The sequence below is a fragment of the Parasteatoda tepidariorum genome, chromosome 1, assembly GCF_982258835.1.
Source record: "Parasteatoda tepidariorum strain Cologne lab strain chromosome 1, Ptep-v5.0, whole genome shotgun sequence".
Lineage (NCBI taxonomy): Eukaryota > Metazoa > Arthropoda > Arachnida > Araneae > Theridiidae > Parasteatoda > Parasteatoda tepidariorum.
In genome coordinates, this window is record NC_141755.1 from 63,420,810 (window position 1) to 63,441,884 (window position 21,075).

A 21,075-nucleotide genomic window follows, 5' to 3' on the forward strand; every position below is an offset into this window, starting at 1 on the left:
TATTGTGTAAAGATTAATAATTTTTGCAGTAGTATATCATTATGTTTCTCTTGTTAATATGGTTTAACTTTCTTATTAAAGTTACAATTATGTATTTTTTTGTTTATTATTATTTTACTCTTGACTTTGTTATTTCACAAAATTATTATTTATTTGATTAAAAGATTAAAAAATTGATCTTATAATTCAAAGTTGATCTGCTATGTTTTATATTTCATGATTTATTATTTGTGGCATCTTCTTTAATGAACTATATGTTTCTGTATTTATATCTTATAGTAATGAAAAATACGCATTTTATTAATACATATTCTTTCTTCAAAAATATTCTTTTGTGTTTTTTTAATTAGTTTGTTTAATCAAAGGTATAATTTTTCAAAATTTAGAAATGAAAAAAGTATTATTATCGTTACACGTTTAATAAAAGTGTAACTACTTTTTCTTGTTATATGTTTTGTTTCTTTTATTCATGCTTTTGTTGGCTGGATATTTTTTAATATTTTTAGACTTATTTATTATTAGTATTTTTTATTGTTTGAATGCCTGACGATTTTCATAAATCCTAAAATTAAATGATCAAGAAAAGCTTTTAACTCTATGAAATTGGAAAAATTTTGGAAGAATTATTAGTGGTTATTGTGGTTTTTACTGGCCATACTTTAATTTGTTATTTTAGTATAAGAAAACTGATTATATTTTTAAATAAATAAAAAATGACTCATTATTAAGAATTTTTATTTATAAAAATTAATTTTCATTTATTGGTTGTGAATTACTCTTTGATTTATTTATTAAGTGTATTTATGAGGCTGAAGAAAATTATCCAATTTATAATGGCTTTAATTGAAAGAAAAACCAAACCTATTTTATAGCATTTTTTGATTTCTTAAATATTTCTTTGTTTCATAGTTCTTGTGGATGGTTAAGGCAGAATTCTTAAAGAGGTTAGCTCGAAATTTGCCAACTCACTTGTTAGACAAATCTTGGCCTTCAGCACCTGCATCTTGTAATGAAGTAAGCTGATTCTATTCATAGTATTTTAAATTGGAATAATTTTAATTTAATGTTGAACTGAAGTAAAATTGTATTTTCTTTTTGTAATATGTTGTCTGTTAACTTCTTGTACACTGTTCCCAGGCTACGTGATTAGTAAACTGTTGCTAATAGTTAACAGAGTGTTTGTAATATCACTCTAAGCAATTAAAAAATGACTAGTAGATGCAGAAAGTATATGTCCTTTCATTCGATTTGACTTGCCTGTTTTTCAATACATAAATAAAAAACATCTGCTTTTCCTTATTTTTCTTGCTGAAATATTGTCAGTAAAATTTACACATTTAATTTTATTCGAAAAATATTAACTCAAGTTTTAAAGTTTTATTTTAATATGAATGACTGTTTCTTTTGTTGTTTTTAATGTGTAAATTTATATGTTATATATTGCATATATTTTAGTGAATATCAGTATTTTACACAATTACCTTATGTACATTTTTATGTAAGAAAGTGCTAGTTAAAATTCTTTTATTTCTTGAATCAACTTTCTTTTGCCGGTCACATGCTTTTTTTTGTGGAAAACCAGTTTTTCATTTAACTCCTATGTGGTCATTTTGAAAAAAAAAAGTTAGGAAAAATTGTTCTATCTAAATTCTAAGACACGCATGTAAAAGAAAATCAATATAAGAATTTTGTATAACCCAAAGCCCTAATATTCCTGATAAAAAATATATTGCCCTTATTTATCCAAATTGTTTACTTTTTAATTTGCGATTTTCAGAATATTTCATTTTCTACAAATTCGAATTTTAAAATAATTTGGATTTTTGGAATACATATTGTTTAGACTCAATACCAACAAGTTTTAACTAATCAGTTATTACCAATAAGTTTCATTGTTTCAATCTTTTTGGGATTTTAATCATTTTATGAAGAGAGAAAAAAACTCAACAATTTGATATATTTTTATCACAATGTATTCAAAAGGCTACACCCATACTTTAAAACACCTGATAACCTTTTCCTTTACTGTTATTGTATAAAAAGGTTTCCCTTAGGGGGCCTGTGAGTTAATTCTCGACAGTGAAACTTCCCATAACATTTATAATGGTCATAATCACAAAAATATACACAGATTTTTAAATGCACAAGGATAAAAATGGTCAAAAATATGCTTTATATTTTGCTATTAATGCTAATAATAGTGATGATTGTTTTAAAAGTATGAATATGTTTGCAGTTAACAATTGTGATGCAATATAATATAAAATAATTTTGATGGGGAAAAAAGCTCTTGAAATTAACTTAGATACACGTTATTTTATCTGTTATGAAAGTTGTATTTAGTAGCTTGCCTTGTGCTATAAGAAATATACTAGAATAATATGTAAAACATAAAGTGTATGCAATAGTATGCAGAAGTGTATATCTAAATCTTATTAAAACTGTAGAATTGTGTGATTAATTTTGTAGGTAGTGAATTTTTTTGTTGTTGCAGGCTTCTGTTTATTTAAGAAAACTCCATAGAACTTGGCTGATGCGAAAATATGTCAAAAATCTCTCATATGAAAGAAAATCACAAGTATTTTTATTTTATGTTTTTTATTTATTTATTTTTGGTTATTTCTGACTTTTGATATTCATTTAGCTTTTAATTTGTTATAGCTTGATCAAAAGGTATTGGCTGAATCTTTGTTTAAAGGAAAAAAGGCTAGCTATAAATCAAGTGTCCCTACTCCTTTTGCTTCTAGTAGATTAGGTGAGTGAATAAAGCTTTTACATTATTATTAAGCTCTTTTAGTTTCTTATTGGTAAATTGTTTTGCCATTTCCAAATTTTAGGTCAAGAGTTGGAAGGAAAGTTGATGTCAGTTTTGCAAAACAATGTGCCAACTATAAAAGATAAAGTTGTGGTAAGCAGTTTATGCGGTTTGATGTGCAAAAAATAAAATAAATTATTTTAAATAATTTTTTTTTTCCAATCATCGGAGTTTTCCCTTATTAAGTGCCAATCTTGATGGTTCAAATCATTGACTTCAAATATACTAATTATGCATCATGTTATGAAATCAGACATAATTATGTACTTTCTTTGATTAAACACACTTTTTTTTTTTTGTTCAGCTAATTTTTGACTTTCAATCTACGTGGGTAGCCATAATTTGAAAAACATGTTTTCCTATAATTTAGTCATGAGAGCAGCTACTTTTTTCATAGCTTGGAAACTTTTTTAGTGAATCAAAAACTTTATGCACACGATTATAAAACTTATTCATCAAAAAAGAAAAAAAAAAGTGAAAAAGCTAATTTTTTTCTTTTTAATTAATAATGATTGCAAATTTTTGAATTGTAAGGTATGTAAACTTTTATTTCATTTTAAACTATGTAATTTCACATGGCAAAATACAAAATTTGAGTAATTGAGTCTAATAGTTTTTGATTAATGAAATTTAATAAAAGAAGTGTTTTTAAATTTGCTTCAAATTTCTTATAAAATTATATTTTAACAGAAAGTTAAAGTTTGCATGCCTTACAAAAAATTATTTCAAGCATCATTAAATAAAATAATAAAAAATAAGTATGAAATGTTATTTTTTGTATCAATTTATATTTGGAATTTTTTTTTTACTATGATGTACTAAAAGTTGTTGATTTGCTTCCAAGTTTCCAAGATATATCAAAAGATTTAATTCCCAAAATATAGCAAAATTCATATAAAGTGAAATTGACATTGAAGGGACCAAACTTTTGACGCAGTCTAAATTATAAATACCATATTTTCCAGATTAGCCCCAATCCCCATATTTTAAAGATTAAAAGTCCTTATCTAAAAAAAAAAGTGTATACAAGGAAAGACAAGTTTTGTGTCTGATTTCAAAACTTAATTCATAGTTAGGTCAGCTCTTGCACTTTTAAGATTGGCTCTTAGTTTGTGAAATTCCTCTCATTAGAACAAAAATTTATGGTGATTTTTTTTCTCATTTTTTGTAGTCACATTACATTTTTATCTGTCTGATTGCTTGTCAACTAAGTTTCTTAGTGATCTGAATTAGTTAGTTGAAAACTTGGATTATAAAGGTTTTTTTAAAATTAAAAACAAGATATAATTAAATGTAATAGTTAATAATTATACTAAAGACCTTGCTGTAAAACAATAAAACACAGTGGTATAAAAAGAATAATAAAGATTTTTTGCTTTTCTATCAATCTATAGTGATATATTTTTTGATAAATTATGACTTAGAGCGTTTACTCTTCATAGCTATATTGCAATACTTTTAAAAATATAAATTTTAATAATATCATACTTATAGCATAATTTAATGTGTTTGTGGCATTGTGTGTAAAATCAAACCAAAATACTGTGACTCTTTTGACATATCTCTATCTTGTTTACAAATTGTAGTTATGTTGCATAATCTGTAAAAAAAACTTGTTCCTTCAACTAAAACTTATGCAACTAACATTTCAATTTAAATGGAACTTTTATTGGGATTCTACTGTTGAATTAAATAATAATTAAAATGTGAATGAATATGAGTATCCTAGTGTTATCCAGGAAGTAATACAGTGAAACCTCTCGGGAGCGACCACTCTCAGTTCCACTGAAAATGGTTGTTGATGGAGGTTAGTTGTTCTTAGGGGTTACCTCCATTGACTTCGAAATTGTTATCAAAGGTCCATGGTTTTTCTCAAACGATTTTAATTTTAGTCAGTGTCATTTTCTTGGGGTGGAAATGCCACTTCTGTTGACGTCATGAATAGACAGTTCAATGAATAAAATTTAGCGTCTATAAAAATGATCTCAACTGATATAATTATGTGTAAAAACAAATTTACTAATTATGAATGATAAAGGTCCCGCAGTGGACTGATCGTTAAGACACGGTTCCCAGCAGGTCACCGAAGTCAAGCATCACTGGCTGCGGTCAGTGTGCGGGTGGGTGACCACTTGGATCAGTCTGCATAGGGACCGAGGGTGTGCGGTATTGGTCCTCGTTAAACTGTTATATCGTAAAGTGCTCGACTTCGCGTGCAGGTCGTCGGGCTACCCAAGCGGGGTTGCCATCCCCTCTGCTGAGGATCAAAATAGTGATGGTATGTCTTCGGATCATCCTCAGGGATGTTTTCCAGACCGTCGCCAATAGCCCATTGTGTAGCTCTTGTGCGACGTAAATTAACAAATCAAATCAAATCATGAATGATAAAGCTTTTTTAAATAAGTAGACAATTATGTTTTTTGTTTAAGTTCGCATTTAATTTTATTTCATAAAAATTAGTTAGCTTTAAAAAATGAGAAGAGGTTTGTTTTTTCTAAAAGTAAATCATTGCTAGCGTTGTCTTTAGTGTACTCTGATTGCAGCATGAGGTTGTATCGTTAAAAAGAGCTCTCTATATAAAAGCCTCATCATAACTTTTTATGAGTGTTATTTATACCTATTTCTTAGTAAATAGAAATACTTTTTTCCCCTTCACTATAGTATATGCTGCCTGTTGTCAAATATGATCGTCATGGTTATAAAACTAGAACTAGAATATTGGTTGTGACCAAAGATTTGATTTATTTGTTTGATGACAGAAATTTGAAGATGAAGCAGCAGAATGCCTTGAACAGTTTAAATGGTAAATATATTAATTTAAATTAAACTGAAACGTTTTCACGGATTCCACATAACTCTAGATTATGCTGTGTTTAGCATATTGTTCTATAATATTAGTGCATAATATATTCTTTATTGCTTTAAAATGGAAATTGCTGTGCACTTATGTTTATGCTAGCCCTCAATAATTCACTGCTATTAAGTTATATAAAGACTCATTGATCCCAAGTAAATTTCAGGTTTTAGTTTTTTCTTTTTGCATCATACTTAGTTTATAATGCTATCAATTTTGCAGACATAAAATATGTTTTCAGCATATTATAGAAATATTTGATCAATGTGTCATCCAACATTCAAGCTTTGGCTTGTGAAAACATAAAGCATAAATACAGAGTGACTTTTAAAAAGCTTTCTAAAAAAGTAACTTTTACACCCTAAAATAGACTTTTGATTCAATACTGTTTTTGCATTTGAAAAAAAAAAATCTTTGAAAAGTAAATTTTTTTCAAGCAACAATGTAAAAAGAAATTACTAAAATTAAATGTTTTATGTATTTTTAGCCATTTCAGTTAGCAGTTTTAATGATGGTTTTTGTGTATTGAAACTACCATGTTCGAATAAAAAAGAAAAGGTAAGCTTTTCTTGATTTATTTTATATCCAAAAACAATAAGAAAATAAAAATACAAATGAATATAAATTTGTTTAATCTTAGTATTGTTTTATTTAAAGTGACTGAAAACACTTTTCACTCATACCAATAACAAAAATCAATATAATATATTTTTTTAATGAATTGTAATGCCTGGTTTGTCCGCAAGACTGCGCTAGTTATAAACTTCACCTATGATCCTCTCCGCACTTTCTCTCGAACGTTTAATTTGAGTGGACGCAAAAAAAAGTGATGTTTATGGTGTTTTTGTATTGTTTTATCATAATTAAAATTCTAAAATAATGAACTGAGCTAGAGTGATTTATTACAGAATTACTATTTTCTAAATATTTTTATTGTGATTAAACTATCTTATTTATATATTAATTTTACTACAATCAATATATTTTAGCATATAGTTTTCTGGAATTGATGAGTTAAACCACACTAATGTTTCATTGGCTAATAGATTTTACAAGAAAAATATAAATTTAAAGACTTAGAAAATTGACTTAAATCGTCTAACAATAGTACTAAGCTTGAAACATCTAACAATATAGTACTAAGTTTGAAACTACTTTGTTGTGTTTTTCATATATTTTTTAAGGCTTCAAAAATATATTTTCAATCAAATTGGCTTAATTTTGAAATTCTTAATTGTTACGAAAAACTTGATTACCACCCTGAAGCAAAAAATTTAACTTTTATTTTCATTTTTGCATTTTCTGAAATTTATAGTTTATAAAAGTAAAGTGATTTACAAACTTTGAATTTTTATTGGAGTAATTTACAACATTGAGAAAAATTTTGTCAGATATAAGCGCTTGCGCATTTTTAAATTTCAGTATTTTTTACCACGAAACGAAATTTTTAGTTCCATACAATCGAAATTTTAAAAATTCACACCATTCTTGTTTTTTTTTTCCCATGTGATTGTAGAAAACTTAAGTTTTTAGCTCTAGCACAAGATTTTTTGCTATTTTTATATTTGATTTTTGTAAAAAATGTTTTATAAGTTAAATATTTTTTCTACATGCATAAAATTATCTTTAAACTACTTTGTTTGAAAATTTCAAAAACAAGTTAAGATTTTTTAACTTTAGTTTTCAAAATGTTTAAGTAGATTTTTGCACAAGATTTCAGATCCTTCTTGATGATGGGATAAGTTATCACATTATTGTTTATGTGTGCTTAACCTGCATGACAAAAATTAAAAATCATGTCAAAAATTATAAAATTTTGACCGAAAAATTCAAAAGTAGTTCAAATAGTGAGAACTTCATAATTCCTTCATTTGTTATAGTGATAATAGCTAAAACTTTTTTAAATGAATAAAAGTCAAAATTATTCAGCAAATTATACTAATGCTAATTCAGCAATTGTTCAATTTTATTATTTATTAAAATGCAAAAAATCTAAGTACATTAAAATTAAACTTATAAATATTTTAATATTTTTTTTGTTTTGGAGTAAAATCATTTTATGATAGTTTTAAAATACACATTTTATAGCTTTTACTAAAACATTACAATTATCAAAATTTTTAGCTTTCCAAATTTTTTTTGTCCCTTTTTGATATTAAGGGTAACTGTGTTTTGTTATATCTATCTATATATCTATCTGTATATAAAAAAATCTCAATTTTGTTGTGTTGATTTTTAGAATTCCTTAGGGTGGTATCTACTTTTAAAAATTACTCCAAAATGTTAAAATATTATCAAGAAAGTAAAAGCGTATAATTATATAAGTGAAAATCTTTTAAAATTATAGAGAGTAAAAATATGTTTAAATATTCAGCAGAAAGCCATAGTGAAGAAAAAAAATGTTTAATCCTGTTATAAAATTGATTTAGAGTTAGCTCTAATATAGGATATGTATTTTATAAAAATTACTTATTGATTTGGCACTATTTATAGGGTGATCTCATTCTCGACTGCCATGAACACCTTATAGAAATGGTCATAAAGCTAATTACAGCGAGTGGAAATAAGAAACTTCTTACAGTTTTAGACAAAGAAAAAAAGTATATTTTTCCTTAATTTATTTATATTAATTTGCTTTCATCATTGAAAGTTATCCATAGAATATTAACCTCTTTTTTTTCAGTGACTTAACTCATGAAATGTTTGGGGGAAAGAAAGGTGTAATAACTTTTTCAGAGGGATCGACAAACTTAACTAGTAAAGGAAAAGATGGAAGTCTCAAAGTCGTGAGTGTTGTTTTCTGTACTTAATATTTTAAATATTCTGTATTTATTTTTTCCAATATCATAGTTTGTTGGATAGCTTTTATATGAGCTGGTAGCTGTACTTTGGTAAACACCATACTACTTAGCAAAAAAGGCCTTAAATTAAATTTTGCTCCAAAAGTTGCAGTAGGACATATTTTAAAGTGTATCTTGTAAAAGTTCAAAATATTAATTTATTATTACCTATACATTGTATTAAGAAATTATTAGATGATTGGAGAATTGTTTCATTTCTATTTCTAAATATTATAGAAAAACACTTTCTGAATGAATTGTAATTTTAGAAATTAATTTTAATGACATTTGCTTATTTTTAAAAAAGCATCTGTTAAATATTAGGAGAACACTTGCCAAAATTTACTTATTATATCAGAATCATTACCATATATTTCAGTGTATAAGATGATCCCCTATTTTTGATTATAATATTGCACATTTTTCCTATGTTGAGTATGTAAGTCAAATGCTGAAAAAACCAAATACAGTGAATTCGCGATAACTCGAATCTGATAGGACTGACGAAAAACTTCGACATATCGGAAGTTCGACTTACCGTTAGTTTCGGTTTTGGACTTTCAAAATATTGTCGCATTATTTAATTAATGCTTATTAATTACAAATCTTCTAAATGCTTACAATATTTAAGATCATTTTTCTGACAAGCCATTTACGATAAGACTGTTAGAAGCAATGATACCCTGGTCCATCGGCTGCAATTTTGCTGTTGTATTTGGCGGTAGAAACTGCAAGTTTACTGCTTTCAAATTAGGTAGATCACTATGCGCTGTGCATTTATCCATAAAGAGTATCACTTTTCTTTTTTTAGCGAAGAATTTCCGATCCAATTTTCTTACATAGTCTTCAAATAAAACTGATGTCATCCAAAACTTTTTGTTAGACTTGTAATCCAAAGGATATGTTTTTACATTCTTGAAACATCGGGGATTTCGGTATTTTCCGATAGCAAGTAAGGGCAATTTCTCTGTCCCAGACGCATTTCCTTCAACTAGGACAGTCAAACGTCCCTTGCTCATTTTACCCCCTGAGCAGTTTTCATCCTTAAACATCAAAGTCTTATTTGGAAGACATTTAAAAAATAAACCCATTTCATCAATATTGAAAACATCATTTTAACTGCATCCTTGAAGTAAATTTCGTAACGTTTCATTTAATCACTGTTCACATACTTCAAGAGGGACAGCTTTAGCTTCTCCATGAAGAATGCGAAAGACATTGTGCGTGTGTTGCAAAGGAAGTGGCAAGATATCAGCTCCTGTTTTTTTTTTTCTTGCTTCAAAAGATCCAAAAAAAAATCGAGTTAAAGGGAGCAAAATTCGAGTAATCGAGAATAATTAACATGAAATTGAAGATAAAAGGGTCGGGACCTCATAAAAAAATCGAGTTATAGTAATATTCGAGTTATCGTACTTCGAGTTATAGCGAATTGACTGTATACACATTTCTAAAATTTAAAAACATAAAAAGATTATTAAGTATACAAAATTCTCTCAAGTTAATAAAAATATTTCACATTCTGGATGTGAAGATGCATTAACAAATACTCTGAAGCATGTGTGATTAATGGCAAATATCAGGATGTATAATCTATGATTAGACGTATCAGTAGGATATTGATTTTTTTTGCCAAGCATCTAAATATATGCAGGGAAGTCTGACACCCTTCCGCCATAACAGTTAAATGAATAATCTACCCTGACCTTAATGAATAATCTACTCTGACAGCTAAATGATTAAAAAAATGCTAAAGTAATGACATTTTATTGAACAAGATTAATTAAACAATTTTGTCATGAATTATAAAATAATTAAGTTGTTTGATCATTTATGTATTGAATTCTTTTTAGGTATCCAAGCCTTCCTGATGGGCCAATTAGTTGACTGACAGCTGTTTTATTTTAGTAACCATAATCATGACATTAGTTTGTTTATTAAGAACTCGTGTAGTATTTTTGTATTTTAATTGTGTTAAATTAGATTTTTCTAGTCCAGGGGAATATTCAATCAAGACAATTATGGCATAAGTAATAATTAATGACAATATTTTATTTCAGATAAAACCAGCATAATACTGTGCCATATTTAAATCGTTACAAAATATTTGATTTGCAGCTTATCTTCTTAAAATACCATTTAACAGAATAAAAAATATTTTCTGATGATCTTTATAAATAATGATTATTTTTGTACTTAATATTTACTTTTGTTTTGAAATGTGTATTAACAAAAATATGTTTGAATATATATCCATTTACTTGTATTGTATTTATTTTATTAATTGCAATCAATTTATAGCATTTCACATTGCATTTCATTCAAATATATTTGTTTCAAATCAAGTTTTTATTGTGATATATTAATTTAAGTGGATAATTTTCTTTCTTTATAACCGTAAGACTAGGTTAAATTTATTTTATTTAAACAAAAGCATTTTAAACATATATAATTAATTATATATTTTTTTAAAAGTTCAAAAATATATAATTTTTGAGATTTGCTTCTGAAATTGTAATATTTTGTTGGCAAGTTAAATTTGTATATTTTATGAATGTTTGAAATTACTTAAATGACTAAAAGAACTTATTGTAATTTTATTGAAGTATGTTTGAAAAAAAGTTCTTTGAAGAATGTATTTAAATATATTTATTTAAAATAATGTAATGTGCATAACCCTGTTTTTATTGTTAAAAATTAATTCAATTTCTTAACCTTTTTAATTGACAATTATCCTTTATATTTTACTCAATATTTGTTTTAAAACTTTAATTGGAATACATGTTTTTCAAACAAATATACTTCCCTTTCGTGAAGTTTATTTTCTGACTTCAGTATAATGAACTCTGAACTGATTGTAACCATCTAAACCTTTTACTTTTTTGGACAAAGTGCCATTAGGAGAGGTGATTGTATTCTGGGTGTACCCTAGACTTCTGGGTTTTTCGTATCTTTCTTCCTGGTTTTTAAAACTAGTTGCAGAGCATGTGATTTTTCTGCAAATATAGCATCATATCTCTAGACCGTTGGTTTGCAGACTTCTGCTGATCACAAACTTATAATCCAACAAAATTTTGAGAATTACCGCTAATGAGACATTAACATACACCAATTCTTCCACAAATTTGATTCTTTTGGTTTGGCAGATTTTTGCCATTATGAATCTTCTGCTAATATCAAGATTTTTATTCAGGCGATTTTGATATCAAATATAGATTTCGTATGTACCTGATTAAAAACTTATGATTTGTATCTACTCTATTTAAAAATGGTACATCACAATTTGTATTATTTAAAAATCTAAGGTTGCAATTCGTATTCACGAGATTGTAATATGAAACATTAATTTTTGTATTTCTACATGATTTAAAAGCTATGTATTGCAGTTCAGATTCCTGTAATAAGTCACGATTCTAGGAAGAAGTAAGGTTTTATTTTTTAAAAAATTAGAAATAATTTAATTGTAAATGTTGGTTAAAAAATTATGTTAAATATAAAACGTATAGTAAATAAATCTTGATATCGGTACATTAGATCCCAAATTCAATTAAAAATTCTTGCCTCTTTCTGGGCAATGTTGATGTTTAATCCTAAAAACCCAACATATTATTGGGTCTTTTTGGCAAAACTTGAGAGAGATGTTGGCAAAACTTGAGAGAGAGAAACATCTATTTGTTCAGAGTATCCTAGGTGGTGCAAGTATGTCTTACTAATAGACTAGACCTACTTTAGAATAGATTTTTTTTCTTTAAATAGCATTATATAGGCCATATTAAGGAAATTAACTTACTAATTTTTATGTCAAGTTAGTAGGTTTTATTGTACAATTTAAATTCTCTTTGATGTGATACACTAATTGAAGAAATACTTCAAGTATTTGCACAAATGCTTGTTTGCTTAACTAACCTTTAGATTTATTTTAATGAAATTAATGAGTTTTGATTTTTCATATTACAATATTTTGTTTGATTCTTGATGCAATTTGCTGATTGTAATGCAATATCAATGTTGATATAATGTGTTGACTGTCCTATAAATGATGAAACAAGTGCCTTATTTTAATTATCGGAAGAATGTCACGCTTGTTATTATTTTTATTACTGTTGTACTTAACGAATTACAATGTTTTCAATCAACCTATGTATGTGATATTTTTTAATGTAAATAAATACTTATTTTTCATAATAGACTTTTCTTTATTAAAATATTTTTTACCTCCGAGAAATTTGTATTTTTGGATACTTAGGTATGAAAGTAGCTTAGGCAACAAGTCTAAAGTCTTAATATTATCTTTACTTTTTGGACATTTTGTTACATTCCTCAGATGAAAATAATTGCACTAATAAAAAAAACCTTAACATACTTATACTTGTTTATCCAAATTAGTTCCTGACAATTTTTTTTGATCTATAATTTATTAGTGATAATTTTTTTTTAAAAATCTTAACATCCTTTTCAAATAAGTAGCCTTTCAACTTTCCACTGTACTAAATTATTGTAACCATATTTTCCAGATTGCGACTACCCATTAATTTTTTTTAAAGAAAAAATCCCCTTTATTTTTTGAATTAAAACTTGTAATATCAATAGCTGTTTAGTAACATAGTGAATCCTAAATCTTGGTTTTTAATAGACATTAATTTTGAAAAGTCTTATAATTCTCCTTTAATCCACCATAAAGGAAAAAAAAATTTACAGTGACAACAATTGTGAAATAAACTTATAAAGTAAAAATTTTATGCTACTACCAACAGTAACAAATACAATACGGCCTTTTCTGCTAGCAACAGGAAAATCTATGCCTAGTCTAACAGATTAAACATAAATGGAATTTTTATAATCCCCAAATATGAATATTAGAAAAAATCATATTTATAATTTAGTTAAAATGAAAAATTTAATTTTTATTTTAAGTGAGTTGTATTCAATTTAAGTTTGTAGCTATGTATCTCTAAATCATTGTTTAAGAGAATGTTTATTCATATGATGTCCATTTAAAATATAACTTTTAGATCATAATTTTGGGTATTAAGTTTTGTCATACTGCAAGTTGCTTTCATGAACTTGAAATCTTTAAAATGCATAAAAAAGATAGCATCAGTTATTATTCTTGATTACTGGTTTATTTTGTGAATTTCATGTCATTGTTAAAGTCTCTACCTAATCTAAATTGGTCTCAGGCCTGTTTGGTTTTGTAGGTACATTTAATTAAATCTTTTGAAAAAAAAAAAAACTATTTACACATTGTCACTATTTACATAACAAACTTTATGATCGCATATAATAATCAATTATAGTTGAAAATGCAGCAAATCCAGCAGCTCCTATGATGCCAGCTTTTACTCCAGCTGAAGAAAGATAAATAATTTTAGAGTTAATATAATCAGAAAACTAGATTTTGAAAAAAAATATAATATTAAGGACAACACACTTATGTCAAACATCAATTAGATCACAAATTAGAATTATTGTCACAAAACAGAATATTAGAAATTTTTTTCTGACCACTGTCATTATCGCTTTAAAATCCTGCATTGGCCCTAATATTTTGTTGAAGCACAAGCAAGTATTTTTCAGTACTGAAACCATTACTTCCTATTTAACTTTTATGAAATTTAATTGATCAATAGATCATTTAAATTTTAAATCACATGTTTTTGCTCATAAAATACTATGAAATTATAACATAGCTTTTTAGAAATAAATTTTTTATATAGCATTTTTAGAATAGGTAGGTACTTTATTTACATTGTAATAGAGCTGCACAATGGGCATTTGGCGACGGTCTGGGAAACATCCCGAATCAGTCCCATCTGGGAAATAATCCGAATACACTCATTGCAATTTTGATCCTCTGTAGGGACATGGCTTTCCTGCATGGCTGCACAAAGTCTAGCATTTTGTGGTAGAACAGTTTAACAAGGGCCAATACTGCACAACTCTCAGTCTCTACCCAGGCTGATCAAAGTGGTCACCCACCTTTTTACTAACTGCAGCCAGTTATGCATGACTTTGGTGTTCTACTTGGAACCGTGTTTTTATGATCAATCCACTAGGGGTCGATTTTTAGAACAGATTAGAGCCAATCCATTTCTATTTCTCTTTTTAAATTCTATTATAGTTTTCTTTTTTATCTTTATAGTTTTCTTTTTTAACCTATATTTAAACTCTTAGCATCAGATTTGAGCATATTTGTATTTAAGTTGTACATAAATGTTTTTTCTGCTGCAAACATCACCAAAATCTAAATCACGTAATTGCTAAGTGAATGTCCATGTTAGTGAGTCTTAGTGTATTTTATGCTCAGCAATAAATTTTCATAGTTAAAAAGGATAATATTAGAAAGTGCAGCTGATAAAGTTAAGGTCTGAACAATCAGGTTTTAGAACAAATAGATCTTTTATTGATGAAATCGCAACATTAAGATTGATAATTAAACAATCTATTGAACGGCAAATCACACTATATTTAAATTGTGTTCGTTTCGAGGAAGCATTCATAAGGAAATGGGAATGCTTCCTCAAAATTAACTCATTTATGGTTCACAAAAGTGATTTATTAATATTAATTAGATTTAGTTGTCAATGAATCTTATAAAATTGGTATAATAATTCAAATGATTTGCATGAGATTTGACTTTATGTGAGGGTTGCAAAAAACCCATCTACACAGTAAAACTTGCCCGGGTTGTACTGGGTAAAACCCACCCTATAATGGGTTTTACTAAAATTTATTCGGACTTCTGCTCCACTTCGGACTTATTCGTATTAATTATTAATTACACTTTAATTACTTTTATGTTAAGTAAATTCATAAAATTAAACTTTTTTCTGGAAAAACCCGAGTTTTTTGCAACCCTGCTTTATATTAATGACTTTATGGCAATGTTCAGAGATTTAATCTTAGTGATGATTCATAATTTTGAATTTTAAAAAAAAATTAGCTATCTAATTCTTGGAATTAAGACATTAGAAAACAATAATTTTAAAAGTTTTAGGTATGACAGGATTCAAGTGCATGACATGCATTCTTCTAATTGAAAGTATTTTCACAAAATATATAATAATGTAGTTGTCAGAAGCAGCACACTACAATTAGTGTAACTACTGTAGTTTCTACTTATTTTCGTAATTTGTAGTATGCTACTTTTTTAAAAAAAGTAGTGATTCTTGTTTACTACTTTTAACATTAGCTTGGTAAAAAAAAAACATGCAACAAATTTGAGGGGTACAAATTTTCGCAGGTTCATCAACGAACGCATTGAAAATGTCCCAGTGGTTGCACATCAACAAGAACAGGGTGGCCACTCAAATCAGATTTCAAATTTCCCTGATTTTTCCAGGTTTTCCAGATAAGAATCTTAAAATTTCCAGTTTTTTGTTTCTTTTTTCTTATAAAGTGTAGGATGTGTACAAGAAAAGTGTCTATATTATAAAATATTTTATTCAAAATGTTATTTTTTTAACATATCATCTTGAAAAAAATAATTTATTTTGACAATTTGGCAAGATTTTTATTTATTTTTTAATGTTTTGGTACAAAATTTTGAATCAAAAATCATATATTGACCAACAAAAGTGTAAAATTAAATATTAATATATAATTGGTTCTTAAAAACACCTTTTTTCAAAATTAAAATATGTTATAAAAGGTTAAAATGGAATAGAAAAAATTAGCATTTATGCAACAATTGTTACAATTTGTAGACAAACATTGCTGTGACCGATTGTAAAAAAATGTGTGATTGGTTGGTTTGCTGAAAAAAATAATTCACAGATTTCTTTGAATGGGAATAGAAAAGCTTTCAGAAAAAGAGTGCAATATAAAATCTATTATTATTAAATTATAACCAACTAATTTTTGGAGAATTTTACAAAGTTAAAAATACAAAAATATTTTGTCAAAATAGGAAGAAAAAAAATTACCACCAAAGCATCGGAACAAACGTGAGCCATAAATGGATTCAGCCCAAGGTCAGAATTTAAAAACAGAAGCTACTATCCTAATCCCTTTTTCCACCTCCACCAAAATCTTTCTAAATTGCACAGTCCCTCAGCGGTCAAAGGTTTCTACGTTCATTTAGCAACCGTGGGAGAATTTTGGCAGTCTAGTTTAACCAAGCTATAATGGAGCAAATTTTGATGCAAGCGAAGTATCGCTGAGTTGATGATATTTCAACTGTTTGGCGATACATTTCCGTTTAAAAAATAAAATATGGATGAAATAATTTAAATTAAGAAAATTAGTAAATAATTTAAAATAGTGCAATTAAAAAAATTATCAAAGAAAAAATTTCCAGCTTTCCCTTAAAATTCCCAGATTTTTCAAGGTTTTTATTCAAATTTCCCTGATATTTCCAGGTTTTTTCCAGTATAAAAAAAATTCCCTGATAATTCCAGGTTTTTAAGGTTTTCCAGGTGGGTGGCCACCCTGAAGAATTACATATTTAGAGTAGAATCAAGAATAACTAATATTTAATTTAGCCATTACAAATAATATATAATTTATCACTTTGGTCACACTTTCAGGTGTGAATGAAACTAGTGAAACATAGATGATATTTCAAAGATTCCCTAAAGTAGTAACTACATGTCGAAAGTAGTTTATAGTCACTACATTGAAGAGAAAAAAAAGTAGCAGTTAACTACAAAAATATTGTAGTTTTTCCAACCACTGTGATAATCAATTAACTGATCACTGTAGTAACTTCTTACAATATCACGTCCACGAACAAACAAATATTTTGCCCGAAATCATATTTTAATCAAATATTTAGAATTTATTTTATTCATAAGGATAATTTAATGAAAAAAAAATGTATGTTTTCTTAGGAATTTTTTAATATTAATCAAACAAAATGTGTTCACAGAAACTTAAAGTATATATGCCAGATATAAAATTAAACAGAAATAAAACATAAAGCCAGAAATAAAAAAACTTAATTAATTAAATAATTAATATAAATGATAATTTTAACAAACCTCTTAGACCAATCAAACCACCAGTAATTCCACCTGCCATTGTACCATTTTTCCAATCACTTTTTCCACGATGCTGCAAATACAATATTTTATAATCCGACAGAAATTTAAAAAAATATATATAGTACAGTAAAAATATCAAAGAAAAACTGAAAGCTGTAATGGGTAATTTGATAAAAATTAATAAATGACAAAATTTTTCTTAGTAATTAAAAATGATCTTAATATATTTTATATTGAAGCAAACACAATAAACAATCATCATTTCAACTCTCGAAAGTTTTATTTAAGATGCAAATTATTTCACAAGCGTAAGTAAATTTTATGAACATTTCATGTAGATAATTCAATACTAAAATCATTGAGATATGACATTGTTTCATTTAAATTTTAAAATAAAATATAAATTTCTATTGCACTGACAATCCAGCAAATTATTTTCTTTATTTTTTGGTTTATCAAAGCACAGAACACTAAAAAAAAATTTTTTTTAATACAACTTAGGCAAAAAAATACAATATTTTCTCGTTTTATTATTATTTTTTTGCTACCAAAAACTAATTCTTGACAATTGTAAGATTTTCCTAACCTCATGGGAGCTCTTCACATATGTAAAATGTTAAATTAAGATAACACTTACACTTTCTATATTGCATTCAATGGCAGCAAAGAGAGCACCAATCATGGCAAAGTTTTTTCCATAAGAGGTTGTTTTCACTTTGAAGTCATTGAAAATCATTTTAACAGTTTGCTTTTCTGGTGCTATGCCCACTTGTGGATCCATGCTGGCTGACAATAAACCCATAAAGGCACCAAATGCAAATCCTAAAATATTAATAAATAAATAATTTTCTATGTATTTTTTGGTACTATTCTGTCTCAAGAGAGCTAAAAAAAACAACCTACTACCAGATTCCTTATTAGTATACTTATCACCACAATTAATTAAGCATCTTTTGCATCAATAATAGTTTATCGATTTCTTTAATAGTCCTCAAAAGAGAGTAGAATTAAATTTTCTTATGTTACATAAGTTTCAATAATTTTTAATTAATTGAAATTATTTTAGAGATAATTAAAAACTTTTGAAAATAAAAATGCAATATTTTTATTAGTCTCTGCACTATTATTAAATGGTATCTTTGAGAACTGTAATACCAGTTAGACCTAACCAAGTGTTATGCAGATGCAATGAGGAGATGATATTTTGCCAAAGAGTTTTTGCGGTTTCAAAAAACTTAAAAAAAAAAAAAATGACTGGGCCCACAACTTATACCTTTTATGTTTGTTCCTTTTTTTTATGGTTTTTTTACTATCTCGACTGTGATCACCAAACCTTTGGGTTACCATTTTGGCATAGTTATAAACATGGAACAGAATCCGAAATAGTGTTACAAAATTAAAATTTGTAATCCTTGAGTGTTTCACCAATATACACTTTATATGTCTCTTTATCCTTTTTTAAAAGCAAAGAAAAAATTTCTAGCATACAAAGATACTCTCTTTCGGGGATGCAGAAAAAAGATAAGAATACACTGTTCTACTTGCATAAAATGTATTTTTTATTTTTCTACGTAATTGTTATTTGTCACCGGAATAAATGCTTTTTTGCAACCCTCAAAAGCTTTTATAGTTTTTTAATATTTCTAAAAAGCTTTTTTTTCATCAATAATGATTCGGCAATTTTTTACAATTCTCTTAAATAATTTAGAACTATTTCTCCAGTAATTTTGTTCTACAGTACAAAGATTCTTTTTCTCCCTATTTCTTATAGCAACTATTATATTAACAAATTAAGCATCACTGGTGTCAATAATAATGTGGAAATTTTTTGCAGTCTCCCTAAATGAATAAGTACCTTTTCTTCATTAACTTTGTGTTTTAGTAAATAGAACAAATTTTTTATTTATTATTTCATTTAGAACTTAGTATCAAATTTAATCAAACATCATTGGTATCAGTAACATTGCAGAAAATTTTATGCTTCTTTTAAATTACCTATACCATTTTATCATTAATTTTGCTTTTTAGTGCATAACTTATTATAATTTTTTTAAAATTTTATTTGATGTACAGCCTATTACTGAAAATAATCAAGCATCATTGGCTTCAATACAAATTTTCACATTTCGTCTAACTGAATTAGAATTATATTTATCTATCAATTTTGATACCAGCATATAATTTTTTTCTCTCCAGAAACCATTGATTTAAACTAATTAGTTCTATAATCACCTTTTTAAAGCACAACTGTAAACAAAATAAACATGTGAGTTCATATAACTTTAGAAACAATAATTTGGTGATGTAGTCTGCCTTTGTCACCATACTCCTATTAATCATTGAGTTTATCTGACATATGAATAAAAAATGATTAGATATTAAAAATCACACAAAAAAATGGGGATATATTTCCATATTGCGATCTGTTGCGTCAACTATAACCGCCTAGACCCTAATTGGATTTTAAATTTGCATTTCTTTTTGAAAAAGAAATGAAGATTTGCCAGAAGGTGGCTACAAGTTATACCCTCTGAATTTGTCCCCTTTATGATGTTGCCAAGACTTGTCTATTATTCTGCCGCAGATCACCATACAGTTATCTTCCACAAAAATTCCTTTTATTAATGGAGAGATGAGAGCTATAAATTAGCAAAAATTATGATAGTTGATTTTATCATTAAAATACTTGAAAAAACAAAATCGGCTGAAGTTAAATTAATACTAGAGGTGAGTTGGATAACTCCATGATAAAATTCCCTCTCTCAAGAACGATCTAACAGAAATTTTAAAACAATATTTACAATCGGGGGCTAAAATTGCCCCTTTCATACACTGTTCCAATTTCAGAACGCTAAACTAAATGGTTTTGGAGTTATAAGAGATACAGGCAAACTTTTGATTTTATTTCTATAAATTCTACTAGTAATGGTTTCAAAAAGAAGTACAAAGCAAAAATGCAATCTTACCAACAGCACAACTTGTAACAGTTTTAAAGGTACAACTTTCAAACACAGCTTCTACTCTTAATTCTTCTTTGGTTTTTATCTGATGACCAAGACTAATTGGCATAATAATACGATCACTTATTCTCTTATTAGGTCCTATTAACATATGCGTTAGCATATTGAAATCTAAATCATTGGATTCATTATTTTGATCTTTGGATTCATTATTCATGATGAAAATCTATAGAAGCGAATGTCGCAAGGTTTATTTTAAAATAAAATTAATATTTTAGTTGGTGTTTGTTGAATAATCTATGAAGTATTTTTTTAAATGGAAATACGATGAACGTTTAGAAACACTAATTATATATATTTTTATTATAACATGATTTATTGTAAATCATATTAAAAAAAAGTTAAACCATGCTTTTGGGGTTACATAAATGTCCCTGGATATATGTAAACAAACAGCAATGACCGATGAGGGGCATTAGAGTGTTTTTAATGAAATATGCATCGTAACAGGCCGACGAAACCGTTTTCGTTCGATATGATACTCATTATCACTCAGTAATTTCCAACTTTAAAAACTGCGAATTGTCAGTGCAGTTTACGTACACCATACGAAACATGATCATTT

The 21,075-nt window shown here is 27.0% G+C and overlaps 2 protein-coding genes across 10 annotated transcripts in view; one reads left to right on the top strand and one right to left on the bottom strand.

Annotated features, from left to right (window-relative positions):
* Positions 1-10,518, top strand: part of Myo61F (unconventional myosin 61F) — an 89,877-nt gene extending 79,359 nt beyond the window's left edge. For all 9 annotated transcript variants that reach the window (XM_071179718.2, XM_071179719.2, XM_016058712.3 and 6 more), the window contains exons 24-32: positions 910-1,014; positions 2,495-2,578; positions 2,662-2,755; positions 2,838-2,908; positions 5,477-5,618; positions 6,157-6,227; positions 8,163-8,269; positions 8,353-8,455; positions 10,360-10,518. In XM_071179718.2, coding sequence (XP_071035819.2) covers positions 910-1,014; positions 2,495-2,578; positions 2,662-2,755; positions 2,838-2,908; positions 5,477-5,618; positions 6,157-6,227; positions 8,163-8,269; positions 8,353-8,455; positions 10,360-10,377 — 795 coding nt within the window. In that variant the 3' untranslated portion in view covers positions 10,378-10,518. The remainder of the gene's footprint in view (positions 1-909; positions 1,015-2,494; positions 2,579-2,661; positions 2,756-2,837; positions 2,909-5,476; positions 5,619-6,156; positions 6,228-8,162; positions 8,270-8,352; positions 8,456-10,359) is intronic.
* A 3,173-nt stretch (positions 10,519-13,691) lies between these two features.
* On the bottom strand, positions 13,692-21,062 carry LOC107444565 (mitochondrial import inner membrane translocase subunit Tim22). The gene is made up of 4 exons (XM_016058730.4): positions 20,457-21,062; positions 18,128-18,312; positions 17,488-17,560; positions 13,692-13,854 (listed from the first exon to the last, which is right to left on the bottom strand). Exons 1-4 carry the CDS (start codon positions 20,665-20,667, stop codon positions 13,775-13,777), a joined length of 549 nt encoding a protein of 182 aa, XP_015914216.1. The 5' UTR covers positions 20,668-21,062; the 3' UTR covers positions 13,692-13,774.
* Between the last annotated feature and the right edge of the window lie 13 nt (positions 21,063-21,075).

Excerpts from the sequence above, each read along its gene's own strand:
- LOC107444565 (XM_016058730.4), bottom strand. The coding sequence starts at position 20,667 with ATGAATAATGAATCCAAAGATCAAAATAATGAATCCAATGATTTAGAT. Across the intron at positions 18,313-20,456 it reads TGTTACAAGTTGTGCTGTTG|GATTTGCATTTGGTGCCTTT; the intron begins GTAAGATTGCAT and ends TTAATATTTTAG. Across the intron at positions 17,561-18,127 it reads TTGAATGCAATATAGAAAGT|CATCGTGGAAAAAGTGATTG; the intron begins GTAAGTGTTATC and ends TTGTATTTGCAG.